This window comes from Fringilla coelebs, assembly GCF_963513975.1.
Source record: "Fringilla coelebs genome assembly, chromosome: 17".
Classification (NCBI taxonomy): Eukaryota; Metazoa; Chordata; class Aves; order Passeriformes; family Fringillidae; genus Fringilla; species Fringilla coelebs.
In genome coordinates this window covers 13,125,511-13,139,507 of record NC_140043.1, presented here as the reverse complement: position 1 = coordinate 13,139,507, position 13,997 = coordinate 13,125,511, and the positions used below count along the sequence as shown (strand labels likewise).

The 13,997-nt window shown below is 46.3% G+C and overlaps 2 protein-coding genes across 2 annotated transcripts; both read left to right on the top strand.

The window, feature by feature from the left end:
• The first annotated feature begins 635 nt into the window (after positions 1 to 635).
• On the top strand, positions 636 to 5,254 carry ARPC3 (actin related protein 2/3 complex subunit 3). Its single transcript, XM_084217331.1, has 7 exons — positions 636 to 743; positions 1,753 to 1,852; positions 2,800 to 2,876; positions 3,140 to 3,208; positions 3,482 to 3,608; positions 3,909 to 4,003; positions 4,751 to 5,254. The coding sequence occupies exons 1-7, from the start codon at positions 738 to 740 to the stop codon at positions 4,811 to 4,813; spliced, it is 537 nt and encodes a 178-aa protein (XP_084073457.1). The 5' UTR covers positions 636 to 737; the 3' UTR covers positions 4,814 to 5,254.
• Positions 5,255 to 5,836: 582 nt separating this feature from the next.
• On the top strand, positions 5,837 to 13,758 carry ANAPC7 (anaphase promoting complex subunit 7). The gene is made up of 11 exons (XM_084217121.1): positions 5,837 to 6,047; positions 7,123 to 7,309; positions 7,789 to 7,908; positions 8,995 to 9,106; positions 9,335 to 9,488; positions 9,595 to 9,737; positions 9,964 to 10,081; positions 10,457 to 10,653; positions 11,292 to 11,516; positions 11,927 to 12,077; positions 12,939 to 13,758. The coding sequence occupies exons 1-11, from the start codon at positions 5,947 to 5,949 to the stop codon at positions 13,126 to 13,128; spliced, it is 1,698 nt and encodes a 565-aa protein (XP_084073247.1). The 5' UTR covers positions 5,837 to 5,946; the 3' UTR covers positions 13,129 to 13,758.
• Positions 13,759 to 13,997: the final 239 nt, after the last annotated feature.

Here is a 13,997-nt window from a genome sequence, read left to right as displayed (position 1 = left end):
CTGCATATCTAGAGGAAAATGGCTCAGAAAAATCTGTATGTGGCAGGTCTTGATCTGGCTGAATAAAACCATTCAAAAGCTGGGAAAACTACCATGGTTTAATTCACCTCCAGACTTGGGATGAGCCATGCTTGGGGCGTGTTGAAAGGATAAACCCCAGCCCTGCAGTTGAGTTATTGTGATTCACCTTCCAAACCTCCCCATTTTGTCTCTCTGAGTCATGCCGGGTGTCAGATACCAGGGGACAATTTCAGCAACGCTGGGTGTCAGGGAAGGAAGGTAATGGTTTGACAGCAATTGGAGTGTGCGCCTCAAAATACTGTGTCCCTCTGAACACAGCACGTTTGGACCCCTCTTGTTACGCGAAGTGCCCCATGCCCCCGGCTGGGATGTGCTGGAAACGCACGGCAGAGAAACCAGCTGCGACCGAAGCATCCCGGCACCTTTCCCGATAGGAGCGCTGCCTGCCGGGCCCCCTCCCGGTACCGGCAGTGCCCTGGTAGAGCAGTGCCTCTCCGTGGCCGTTCCCCGTACGGGCAATGCCGGGCACGGCGCTGCCTCCCGGGATCCCTTCCCGGGGCGGTGCGCGGCTCTCGCTTCCCCTCCTCGCACCGCCTCTGCCGCTGCCTCATTTCCTGCAGCGTAGGCGGAGGAGGAAGCTCTGTGCCCGCTTTCCTGCTCGGTTCGCCCCGTTCCCCTCCCGCCCGGCCCCGCCGAGCCGCCTCCTGCCCTTCGAGATGCCGGTGAGCGGCTCCGCGCCCGGCGCTGCGCGGCCCCGGCGGCGGCAGCGCGGGCAGGAGGGCGCGGGCGGCGGGGCCGGGCCGGGGGCGGCGGGGGCGATCCCGGGCCGGGGAAGGGGCTCTGCTCGCTGCGGGGTCTGGCCGCGGGCACTGCGGGAGGAAAGAGGGGCTGCAGCTGCGGGGAGCGCTGCTGAGAGCGGGGAATGGCTTTTCATGGGAGGCTGCTGCAAGGCCAGCGCCTTCCTCTTCCTCTTCCTCCTCCCCCTGCCAGGGATCCACCCGCAGCCGGGAGGGTGCGAGCCCCGGCAGCAGCGGGGCAGAGAGAGGGCGGTCACAGCAGGGCTTTGCTCTGGCTTTGTTCACACCACCTTCCCCTCAGAGAAATAAACTGCTTTTTACACCCGGCCCCACCCAGTCACATCCTCCTCTGCCCCCCACAAAAGGTGGGTTGTGAGATGAGGGATTCCCAGTGGCCTGGCGCAGCACCTTGGAAAGTGCCTGAAACTGAACCCATTAGTTGCTTAAAATCGGTTTTCTAGGAAGAATTTGTTGTATGCAGAAATCTGGTTGGTTTTTCTGTTTTGTTGGGCTTTTTTTACTGCATGAAACCTGGCTATTTTAATAATTATCTACTACTGATAGTCAGACATGGAAATAAATTACATATTTTTTAATGACCAACTGACTTTCAGTGCAATGCCCCAAAATTCAGGCAGGTGAACAAGGCTGTTACCCCTTGATGCTGCCAGGATAGGGTCAAGCAGCCTGGGGATGAACTGTGCCTGCAGACCAACAATACAGATTTTATCCAATCTCCAGGTGCTTTCCTGGTCTTCACCAGAATGGCACCAAGATCTGGACTTAATAGAAAATAGCAATTGTTTCTGCGAGGAAAAAATGCTGGAAGCATCATAATGAACTAGGCTGTGACTCCTGCTTGATGAAGACGCGTGATTGGATAGGGAAATGTCTATTTTCAGTAGGATCAATAACCAGCTCTCCCTGTCTCTAGGCTTACCACTCCACTTTAATGGACTCAGACACCAAGCTAATTGGGAACATGGCACTGTTACCCATCAGAAGCCAGTTCAAGGGCCCAGCACCTCGAGAAAGTAAGTTTATAATAATCTCTGAATTACTGGATGTAGCTCATCATCTCAGGGGCTGCTCTAAGCCAGACCCAGCAAGAGTCACCAGTGGGAAATGGAAAGCTTTGCAGTTTAGAGAGGAGGAAAGTTTTCAACTACTTCAGCTGTGCAAATCATAGAAAATAATTATGCACAGATAATTGTGCCCCATGTTGAGTTAGTGGTTTCAGTAACCCAAGCCTCTGGTTGCTGTTCTGGTGCTTCCCCCTGTGCTCCTGAGCAGGGTTTGAGGAGGCTGTGCTGGTGTGAAGCCTCTGTGTCAGAGGAAGTGGAGGTTTAGCTACAGAGAGCTCGCACTCTGCGCTGCTCTGAGGGACAGCAGCACTCAGGGTGTGGGGCTCCAGAAACTGAAGTGAAGTTCCAGGCACCCTGACAGGGCCCACAGGCAGCCAGAACAGATTCCCCTTCAACACCTGAACTTCCCAGGCATGCTATTCCCCAGAAATGTGGGGTTCAGTTTGAAAAGGGAAATGGAAAGGGAGTGTTTCTGGATTTAACCAGTCTTGGATAGTAGCAGAAGTCAGATTGTCACTGACTGTGGCTGTGTTCTGCTCCCCGCCTTTATTTGAAGAAGATAATGGAATCTGAGTGATTGTGCTTTCTCCAAAAACTTTCTTTCTTTCCTTTTATGAGTTACTCAAAAGTGGTAGAAAAGTGGGGAACTGCTGAATTGCTGCTGTTTCTGAAGTGACATAACAGAGAGGAAGGAGAAGGGAGTAGGAAGCTCAAGTATTACAGTCTGAACTCATGGTGTTTCAGAAGTTTTCTGTTACGTGGTGCTGACTTCTGCTTTTTGTAATACCCGTGTCTTGCTTTTGCAGTAATCCTTATTTATGCACTTCAGTGAGTAAAAGTTATGACAAATGTACTGTAACAGTGCACTGCTTAATTCTGTATCTTCTTTTTAATAGCTAAGGACACAGATATTATAGATGAAGCCATCTACTACTTCAAAGCTAATGTTTTCTTCAAAAATTATGAAATTAAGGTAATTTTTTGAGGTACTGAGCATATTCTAGTTCTTTGGAGGGTTGGTGCTGTGAATATAAATTTATTTTCAAGGAAGTAATTCTAGAAGATCACAAAATCTCCCCTTCCACCTAATCTTTAAAGTTGGGTAAATGTCATGAATTGCAAATCTCTCTCTCATGGGGAAACTATAGCCCAAAATGGCTTGAATTCATTCCTGTTTCAGACCTTATCAGTTCCACAAAGTCCTGTAATCTAAGAGTTCCTGCTTTTGTTTTGCAGAATGAGGCTGACAGAACACTGATCTATGTCACCCTCTACATTTCCGAGTGCCTGAAAAAGCTGCAGAAGGTAAGAAAACTGAATTCCTGGGCAGGTGGGAAAGAGTCTGTTCTGAGGGTTGTTCTAAGGAAAGGATTTCCTGATATTCTCCTTCCAGAGGAACAAATAATCCTGTTCACCCCATTCCCTGCTGCCAGAGCCTCAAATACTCCAAGGCTGTGGATGTTGTATGTTGCTCTTCTTGATGAGTTTTCCTGTTCCAGATTTGTAAAATATTTGGGTCTAATGCTCTGTCAGTTTTTGTTCATAACTGCTAACCCATTGTTTGCCTGGTTCTTCCAGTGTAACTCCAAAGGCCAGGGAGAGAAGGAGATGTACACACTAGGAATCACTAACTTCCCAATCCCAGGGGAGCCTGGCTTTCCACTGAACGCCATTTACGCCAAACCTGCCAACAAGCAGGAGGAAGGTAAGGCTGACCCAGGGCCTCTGAGGGTCACACGTTATAAACTGCAGTTAGAAAGATTACTTTAAACCTACATCTTCTAAATCTGCAGTCTGTCTTCTGAAGGCAGCACAAGCTGGATTTTCTGACCTTGAGGATTCCCCTGGTTCCATAGATAAATTGAGCTAATCAGCTCAGCCAGCTGCAGCCTGAGGATGTGAAACTCCCTCTCTGCTTTAGGCAGGGATGTCTGACGTGTCCCTGATAAATCCAGTTTGGGTTGGTGCTGCCCAGTTCACCCTGGTTTTGCTGTGTTGCTTTCAGAGGTGATGAGGGCCTACCTGCAGCAGCTGAGGCAAGAAACCGGCCTTCGCCTTTGTGACAAAGTGTTTGATCCTCAGAGTGACAAGCCAAGCAAGGTGAGAGCTCAGTGCCACCAGCACAGTCAGTGAGAGGCCGGGGGTGTTTGTTCAGCCTCGTGTGGAGAGGAGTGAGGTGATGGGGTGAGGGTAACTTCAGCCCAGCCTCTCTGAAATTACAGTGAAATGGCAGCTGCGAGTTATCAGTTCATTTAATCTGATGTGATATGACAGTGAGTGCCAGTTTGGGTTGCTTTCAAAAGCAGGGCAGTAATGAGAGGGGTCTGGTTCAGCTCTTCAAAGCACATCTGCTTGTGGCTGGGGTTGCAGATGGAGTTCACAAGCACGAGAGGGGCTGTTTGTCTTCCCAGGCAGCTCTGCTTTGAGAGCTGCTTTGAAGTCGATTGTTTTGCCTCATGTCCAGATTGAAAATATCGCTAATCAATGAATGAGTCACCTCCTGGGTGTTCATGTTTCATGTGCAAATGTGACTGCATTTAATGTCAAAATCACTGAGGCTAATTGGCTTTCAAAGGCATAGCCTCCTGATACATCCCTCATTTATGATTGTATTGGAATAAAATGTAACAGAAGTAAAGGACGAGAAAGTAGAATTTCCCGTTTTAATTCAAAGTCCTGTAATATGAACTCATTGTGTCCATTCCTGTTGTCTTGTTCACCTCAATTCAAGTGTGGAAAACTATGTGTAAAGCTGGAACCTTAATATTTGTTGTGTGTCAGAGATTGAATACTTCAAAGTCAGTGGAAACCACTTCTGATTTTCTGACTCTGTACTTCTTTCTGCAGTGGTGGATCTGCTTTGTGAAGAGGCAGTTCATGAACAAGAGTCTCTCAGGCCCTGGGCAATGAAGCAAAGTGGCAGCAACTTTAAGCATTTCACAATAAGATGTTTGAGTCTTTTGCCTTTGTTTTGGATACATTTTGTACCAAGAAAGAATTAAGTGCTTATGAAGTAAAAAAAAAAAAAAAAAGAAAAAATCCAAACCTGTCAATGAGTGATAGAGGGAGAGCAAAAAGATAAGTCGTGTAAGCAAATATTATTAAGCTGGTGCTTAATAAGTGATTTCTGACGTGCTGTTTCAGATGCAAGCTGCTTTGTAATCGTGGCTACAGCATTTAAAACAGGGCTTGTATTTAAGAGAAGAAATGGGCTTGGCTGTGGGGCAGGGGAGCTGTGTCATTGCTCTGCTGGCTGGAGTCTGGGTGTCGTGTGTCCCGGGAAAACAGACCTCTCACGCTGTGTTGTCCAGTGCAGTGATTTTTACCTTGTTTTCAATAAAATTTGCTTGTAATTAACGTGGGAACTACTGTGTGTCTTATGGACAGCCTTCAAAGAAATCAAAGAGGTTTTTTTCTATATGGTGAAAGGTTTTGGGGTGACCCAGTTGTCGCCTTTCAGGACTTGAGGGGAGCCACCAAGAGCCTGGAGAGCCGGGACAAGGGGGAATGGCTTCACACTGACAGAGGACAGCTTTAGATGGGATTATGGGGAAAAAATGTGAGGCATTTCCCAGAGGAAATCTAGGTTTTGAACGGTCTTTCTCCTCCATCACCAATTTTTATAGGCAGGAGCGTCATTATCTCAGAGACCTCAGTCACATTTAGCTGCAGCAACCACCAGCGTATTCGCAGAAGGACTCGGGGCAGACTCGGGAGCTGTGGAGGCGCGGGGAGCGCGTGTCTCGCACCACAGCACCCACAGAGGAGCGGATCCCCTCACAGCCGGGCCCGGCCCCCGCTCTCCCCTCACGCCGTTCCCGCCTCCGCGGGGGTCCTCGGCTCGGGCTGCCCTCCGCGCGCCTGTCGGGCCGCGCGGGCAGCGCCTTGATCGCCTGCAGGCGGCGTAGCGCGAGGACCCCTGGGTGGCGCCATTTTGGAGTGGCGGCGGCCGGCGGCGGCAGCTCCGTGCCCGGTGCCTCGCTCGGGTCTCTCCCGCTTCCTCCTCGGCCCCGTCCCGTCCCTTTCGCCCCGCCGGCGGCAGCATGAGTGTGGTGGAGCACGTGCGCGAGATGGCGGCCGCCGGGCTGCACTCGAACGTGCGGCTGCTCAGCGGGCTGCTCCTCACCATGAGCGGCAACAACCCGTGAGTGCCCCGCCGGCAGGAGGCGCGCGGGGCGCGGGCCGTGAGGGAGCGGGGCCGCTCCTGGGCTGACCCTGACCCTGTCCCGTCCCTCTCCCTGTCCCGGCGCCTTCCCCTGGGCTGTCCCTGTCCTCTGCCCTGCCCCTGCCGGGCATGGAGCCCGCCTCTGTTCGGGTATCAGCATCAGCGTCCCTTTGGGGTGCCCCCTACAACATGGGTGTCCTGGCAGAGAATCACAGAATCTCCGAGGGGACCTTGAAGTTTGTTTTGTTTCACCCCTCCTGCCTTGGGTAGGGGCACCTTCCACTATCCCAGGTTGCTCCAAGCCCCATCCAGCCTGGCCTTGGATACTTCCAGGGATGGGGCAGCCACAGCTTCTCTGAGTGACCTTTGCCAGGGCCTTCCCACCCTCACAAGGAAGAATTTTTTCCTAATATCCAATCTAAAGCTGCCCTCTCTCAGTGTGAAGCCATTCCCCCTTGTCCTAGCACTCCAGGCTCTTGTAAATTGTTTTCTCCATGCTTTTTGTTGACTCCCTTCAGGTCCTGGAAGGCCACAGTTGGGTCATTTGGTCTGCACATATATTAGGAGTTATTATAATGTAGGAACAAGGATATAATGTAGGAACAGCTGTACAAGGAGCTGTGTTGCCTTTTAGACTTGAGTCCAAGCAAAACTCTGTTCTGAAATCTGAACAGGCAAAATGCTGGATCCTTACCTAATAAAAGGTGAATGAATCCCAGGAGAAAGTTGATGCAGTGCAATGGATGTTTACAGCCTGTGGCTTGATACAGAAGGGATGGGGACAGTGGCCAGGCAGCCAAACACAGCTGCTGTTGCTGATGAGGTGTTAGGAGTGGCTGCTGGATTTGTTTGTTTACAGATAAAAGAAATTGGTGAGATAAGCCCTGTGTGAGGAGTCAGTGCTGTTACTCAATGGTCCTTCCAGTGCAGTGAAGGGGCTGCAGCAGTTGCAAGTTGAAGCCAGACAAACCAAAGCTACAAATACTTTGTTTCTGTAAGGTTTTGATTCTTTTGCAGCCGTCTGATCTCAGCCTTTCTGTTGCATTTCTTCCAGGGAGCTGTTCTCTCCCTCTCAGAAGTACCAGCTCCTTGTCTACCATGCAGACTCCCTCTTCCATGACAAGGAGTACAGGAATGCTGTCAGCAAGTACACCATGGCCTTACAGCAGAAAAAAGCCTTAAGTAAAACCTCCAAAGTCAGGCCTTCTACTGGGAATGCTGCATCAACACCCCAAAGCCAGGTATTTAAGAATTGATAATGTGCTGCATCAAGTGATCACATTCCTCCTTCCAGTTCATGCTGCTGACTCAATATTCACAGAGTCACTGGGGCTGGAAGAGATCCTTGAGGGTGAATCCCTGCCAGGTGCATCACTAACCACATCCCTGAGCATCACCTTTACACGTCTTTTAACCACCTTAGATTGTGTATTTGTCATGTCAAATAAACCTGACCTTTAAGGCTAATTAGTTTGATCATATCTGTGGTGTTTTCTAATGCAAAACTTAAAATGGTGTCCAGCATGAAATTTTTCTGTATGTGTATATCATACTTTTAATTTGAAGACAGGAACAATGTGAACAAGCAGTGAGCTGCATTGTTAACTTACATGCACCAGATATTTTTCAACACAGTATAAATATTTATGAGGAAACCTTATTAAAATTTTAATACCTGATTAAACCAACGTTGTATTTAAATCTTTCTTTTTTGTTTCAGTGTTTACCATCAGAAATTGAAGTGAAATACAAAATGGCTGAATGTTACACAATGCTGAAGCAAGATAAAGATGCCATTGCTATTCTTGATGGGATTCCTTCCAGGCAGAGAACTCCAAAGGTGAATTCTGGCAGGTTTTTGTCACAGCCTCGTGGTCAGTGTATCTCTAGGGCAGAGCATATAATGTAGGTTTAATGGCACTATGTCTTTTTCATTAGTTAAATATTGTTTGGTAACATTTCCTACTTTTAAATTAGCAGATTTGGACCCTTTTCTTTAAAATCATACCAATTTTGTATTTCCTCTGTTAGAAAGAATTTAAAGAAAAAAATGAGAGGAGTTACATGTTTTGTGCATCTTTATTAACTTCTTGTATAGTTGGAACAGTGACAAATCCTTGAGAGGCTGGAGACTTTGGCAAGTAGAAGGTTTGCTAGTGCTCCATCTTTTAAAATCTTTTAATCCTTTTCAACAACAGTTTAGATAATGTTAAATATTTAGATCCCTTTGTGGTCTGCAGTGCCAAGGCTGTGGAGTCTTTGCTCGTTGGCTCTGCTACTCAGAAGGGCTTAAAAGATTAACACATCAGATCAGTGAGCTGTGTTTCATGTTAAATTGTCCTAAAAGTGTACTTAAACTCCAGTTAATGTCAGAGTGTTCTGACCAACTTGCAGAGCAGAAAAAGAAGAAAAGATTGAGAAAAGCAAACTTTTTGCCTATATTGGCCAGTAAATGGAAGTGCTGCAGCAGAAACCAGCTGCTTGTGTTGTGAGGAGCTCAGATAATTTCTGTTCTTTGGTCAGTCGTGGCTCCATTCAGAAGCTGAATGGAAACTCCTCTGACTTGCTAAGCTAATTCAAACACTTCCATGGACAGAGAGATTCCTGGAAGGGACTGATTCAGGGATGTACAGATCCTTCTTGGCATTGTGTACTCGCCCATCTTTTGGCTTCTTTGCTGCAAAGCAGAGATTTCAAGGTGCACTGTGCACGTACAAAAGAAGGTAGATTTTTTTTTTGTGCTCAGAAGGAAGCCACAGTTTTAATTTTGTCCTATATGGTACCTTGGAGTGTTCTCAGAAATGCAGGTTATTTTGTCTTCTGCCCAGAACAGAGGCAGGCACGCTTGAAGACAGAGTTGTGACCTTTCTTAGTGGCTCTTTCTCCTCCTCACACTCAGCTGTCCCCACATTTCTGTTGCCTGCAGATCAATATGATGCTGGCAAACCTCTACAAGAAGGCAGGCCAGGAGCGCTCCTCGGTGACGAGCTACAAGGAGGTGCTGAGGCAGTGTCCCTTGGCCCTGGATGCCATCCTAGGTGGGTGTCTGCACTCTCTCAGCACTGCAGTGTTCAGCCCTGTTTAAATTTTAATTACACTTCTGTAACTGTCTTGCATTTGCATGTCATACCACAGTATAGAAATTGTAGCAAGCCCTGTAATCGGCTGCTTGTGCTTGTCAATGGATGGAGTTTCTGCCCCTCAGACAGTTTGTATCAAAAGCAGTTTTGGGTGGCTGAGACTGATATGTGAACCCCTCTAAACAGGCTTGCTCTCGCTGTCGGTGAAGGGAGCAGAGGTGGCCTCCATGACCATCAACATCATCCAGAGCATTCCCAACTTGGATTGGCTCTCGGTGTGGATCAAGGCATATGCCTTTGTGCATACTGGAGACAACACCAGAGCAATAAACACCATTTGGTAAGAGTTGGAAGAGCGTGGTGCAATCAAGTCATACATAAATTCTTGTCTATGATGATATTCAAAATGTCATTTGTAAATAACAGGCATTTATTTTTCTTTTAAGCTCTTTAGAGAAGAAGTCATTGCTGAGGGATAATGTGGACTTGCTGGGGAGCTTAGCAGACCTGTATTTCAGAGCTGGAGATAATAAAAACTCTATCCTAAAATTTGAACAAGCACAAATGCTGGATCCTTACCTTATAAAAGGTGAGTAAATCCTGAGAGAAGGTTGACCTGAGGAGTGACGTGCAGTGGAATATTGTATATTGCTTCCCCAGCTTCAGTCCAGAATTGACATTCAGAAGCTGCATGTCTTGAACCCTTCTAGGCAGTTGTGCAGTTTAAAGTAGGTGTTTGTGGTTTTTGTGGCTTTTTTTTCTTGTAAATGAACTTTCTATTTCTTGAGGATTGATCCTCCATCATGTCTCTTTAGGAATGGATGTTTATGGTTATTTATTGGCACGTGAGGGTCGGCTGGAGGATGTGGAGAACTTGGGCTGCCGGCTCTTCAACATTTCTGACCAACATGCAGAGCCCTGGGTGGTGTCTGGGTGAGTTTTCTTTCCTTTCTCACCTCAGCTCTCCATTTGCTGAATGTGGTGGGTTACAGCTGACACAGTGGGTTCAGCTTGTTTTATTCAGAAGGTGCTTTTCTATCCTGTCTGTTCTCTTCTTGGGTTACTTATATTAGCTCTCTGCAAATATCTATTGTGGTTTTTTTCTGTATGTTAAATCTGTTAGAGTTACAGACCTGTGCAATACCAACAATATATTGAATAGTAACAGTTTTAATATCTATATTTGGGTGTTTTAAATTTCTGAAGAAGTTTTTTTCTTAACTTCAAACACAAGAAGTTCAAAACCCCCGTGACTGTGCACAGGCACTGCAGGAGCACATGTTTACAATCCCTCTCCTTTTTCTGTAGGTGTCACAGTTTCTACAGCAAACGCTACTCCCGTGCCTTGTACTTGGGAGCCAAAGCCATCCAGCTGAACAGCAACAGCGTGCAGGCCCTGCTGCTGAAGGGAGCTGCCCTGCGCAACATGGGCCGCGTGCAGGAGGCCATCATCCACTTCAGGGAGGCCATCAGGCTGGCACCCTGCCGCCTGGACTGCTACGAGGGTGAGCCCTGGGCAGCTGCTCCCAGCTGCTCTCTGGGAGGGTGAGGCAAGGGAATGGGCTGCAGTTCTTGCCTCCTGTAAATAATTGTTACCCCAAAACCTACGGTGTGATCAGGGGAGGGATGCCAGAGAACGCGTGGGTTTGTAAGAATGATGTTCAGGGAGGGGTTTTCTTGGTTTTTGTTTTGTTTAATGTGGAGGTAAACAAACTTGGGTGTTTTGAGCAGCTCGCTTTTGGATGATGACGTTAGCTGATGGTTAGTTCTGCTGGGAGCTTCGTTTTGTTGTATTTGTTTAAATATTTAAATCTGGCTGATCTCAACAGCAGCTTCAAGTAGTGAGGAGTCCAGGTGAAGTATTAATTCTCTCAGTATTGTAAAGGGACAGAAACATTAGATGAGGTGTACTTAGGGTTGGAGGTTTTTTTCAGTGCCTGACCATTAATAAACATCAAGTCAATTATCTGTAGAATGAGTATGTTGACAAGCACAGATTCACTTTCTCAATTGCAATTTGTATTTGCTTATTGGAGTGTCAGCTGTTCAGCACCTGAGTGCTAGTAAGTGCAAATAACAGTGGAGGGCTGAGTGCCTGTGGTGCTGACTCAGACCCTGAAGTGTTTCCATCTGACACCACCAGGTCTCATCGAGTGTTACCTGGCATCCAACAGCATCCGTGAAGCCATGGTGATGGCAAACAACGTGTACAAAACCCTGGGGGCAAACGCACAGACCCTCACCCTGCTGGCCACAGTCTGCCTGGAGGACCCAGTCACACAGGAGAAGGCAAAGACATTGCTGGACAAAGCTCTCGCACAAAGACCTGACTACATTAAAGCTGTTGTAAAGAAAGCAGAACTTCTCAGTAAGTTCCTTTTTCCCCTGTGTTGGTTTGTTTCAAGATACCCTTGCACATGGAAAGGTGTCCTGGAGCCACATCCGTATGAAGGATGTGACAGGGATGGTACAGTCCAGGGGTTTATCAGTTCTGTCCTGAGGGAAAAATCACAGGAATGAATTGCATCCAGCAGCTGATATTACACTTAAATCAATTGCAAACAAATGTTTTGACTTCAAAGTAGATGTAATTGTGAATGTAACAGCTATTGCAACAGAGAGTCATTGTTTAGAGTTAATCTTGCAAGAAGCAGAGCCCTGCTCTACTGACAGCTCTGGAGGGACAAATAGCCTTGTGTTGGGAAGACTGTGAACACTGTGACTTTTTATAGATTTGTCTCAGCTGTTGATTAAAGCAGTAGTTTTGTCTGTGAACAGGCAGAGAGCAGAAGTATGAAGATGGGATTGCCTTGCTGAGGAACGCCCTGGCCAACCAGAGTGACTGCGTCCTGCACCGCATCCTGGGGGACTTCCTGGTGGCTGTCAACGAGTACCAGGAGGCCATGGACCAGTACAGCATAGCCCTGAGGTAATGCACACCCTCAGCAGGAGCTTTGGAAGAACCACTAATCAGTTTCACTGAGTAAAAAGATGAGCTGCTGATTGATTAGGCTGAGAATCAGAGGTGGCTTTGTGTCATTCTCCCTTAAAACAAACAAAACCACACAAATGACACCCTGTTCATGAATTGGTTGGTCTTAAGATTTCAAAATGAAAAGTGCAAAATGTAGAGACTGTATTAATGCTAAATATGTCACTAGGCTTGTGATTCCTTGACTAACAAAAGGATTAAAGCATGAAATTATTTATAGTTATTAATTATTTTATAGTCAGACCTTAGGATCATTCCTTTACACTAGAAGGTGCATATGAAAATGAGCTGTTTGATAAATTTAAATAGTATGATTCAACTTAACATAATCTAAATGCTATTTTAGGGTGTTACTTTTTAAAATATTCCCATATTTTGATTGCAACATCTTCAATTTGCCTTAAACCCAGCACTTTATGTCCCCTGCAAACTTGCATAGCTTAAATGGGTCATCTGGTTTTTGCCTGCTTAGATTATATTTAGTCAGAGTCATTTAAATTTTTACTGCCTTCATGTTACTTTATAATTAGTATTGCTGGGAGAGGTGACTAAGTTTTCTGGAAGAGTGGGATGTTTAGATAAATGCATTCTTGGGGATCAGAACTGTTTTATAAAGAGATTTAAGACTCAGTGTTACAGCAGCTCAAGGGGAAGTTGCATCATCATCTAAAATAAGCTTCCTGATGATGTTAAACAGGAAGTGCAGACAACAGGATGAGATTTTATTGTTAATCTTTACACTGAGGCCATAAAGAGAAAAAAGTTTCAAGACTGCTTTATTTTTCTTCCTTTCTTCAGTTTGGATCCAAATGATCAGAAGTCACTGGAAGGATTGCAGAAAATGGAAAAGGAGGAAAGTCCAACAGATGCCACCCAGGAAGAAGATGTGGATGACATGGAGGGAAGTGGAGAAGAGGGGGACTTGGAAGGCAGTGACAGTGAAGCAGCTCAGTGGGCAGATCAAGAACAGTGGTTTGGGATGCAGTAAAAGCCTCCTGCTGCTTGTTTTGGCACTTGAACACACCACTAGGGCCACTCTTCTTAGAAGAACAGAAACTATGATTTTTTTTCAGTAACAAAGGACTTTTTTTTTTGTTTTAATAGACTCTGAAACCAATTAATAGTTCTGTGCATCTCAATACTGTGGAGATTCTTGATGCTTCTTATTTATTAAGTGTAAGGGACTAACTGCATCCAAGGTTATTAGCAACTTTCATTTTGAAAACTTCCTGCTTAAACTAAAACCATCAGAATCTGAGGTGTGTAATGAGCCTTTTGTTTGTGATGGAAACAATGTCTGAGTCCTGTCCAGGGCTGAGTGCTTGGGCAAATTGTAAATACAGTGGTTTGTACTCCTTTGTGGGAAAGTCCTTGCTCATTTGTGTGCAGCCATTTGAGTCTGGGGGAGCTACTTGAGTGTGGCTGAAAGCAGCACTTTTCTTCTGCTGTGTTTGTTGAATTAATTTGTCTTTTTCTAGGGCATTACCTGTGCTGTCCAGGATAAATTTGGGACAATAGGCAACCTGGACTTGCTGGACACTTTTTGTAGCTGTTTTCTCTGTGTGCAGGATTGAGCCAGTGGTGGAGAATTAAAGGCATTTCTTCAACTCTTACTAAACCCTGCAATCACTTTAGGTCTGTACATGAGCATTTATTTTAAAATGCAGTTTAGTTTTATTTCAGTATGTTCCTGGAAGGTTTTGCAGCAGTGACTCAAAGCACTTTACATTCTGTGTACAGCACTGACATTTAAAATGCTATAAAAAGAATTAATCCCTCTTCCCTTGCACTGCTGGAGAAATGTTAAATTATGCAAATTCACATATTGTCCTGGTTTTTCCATGTTTATATACTTCC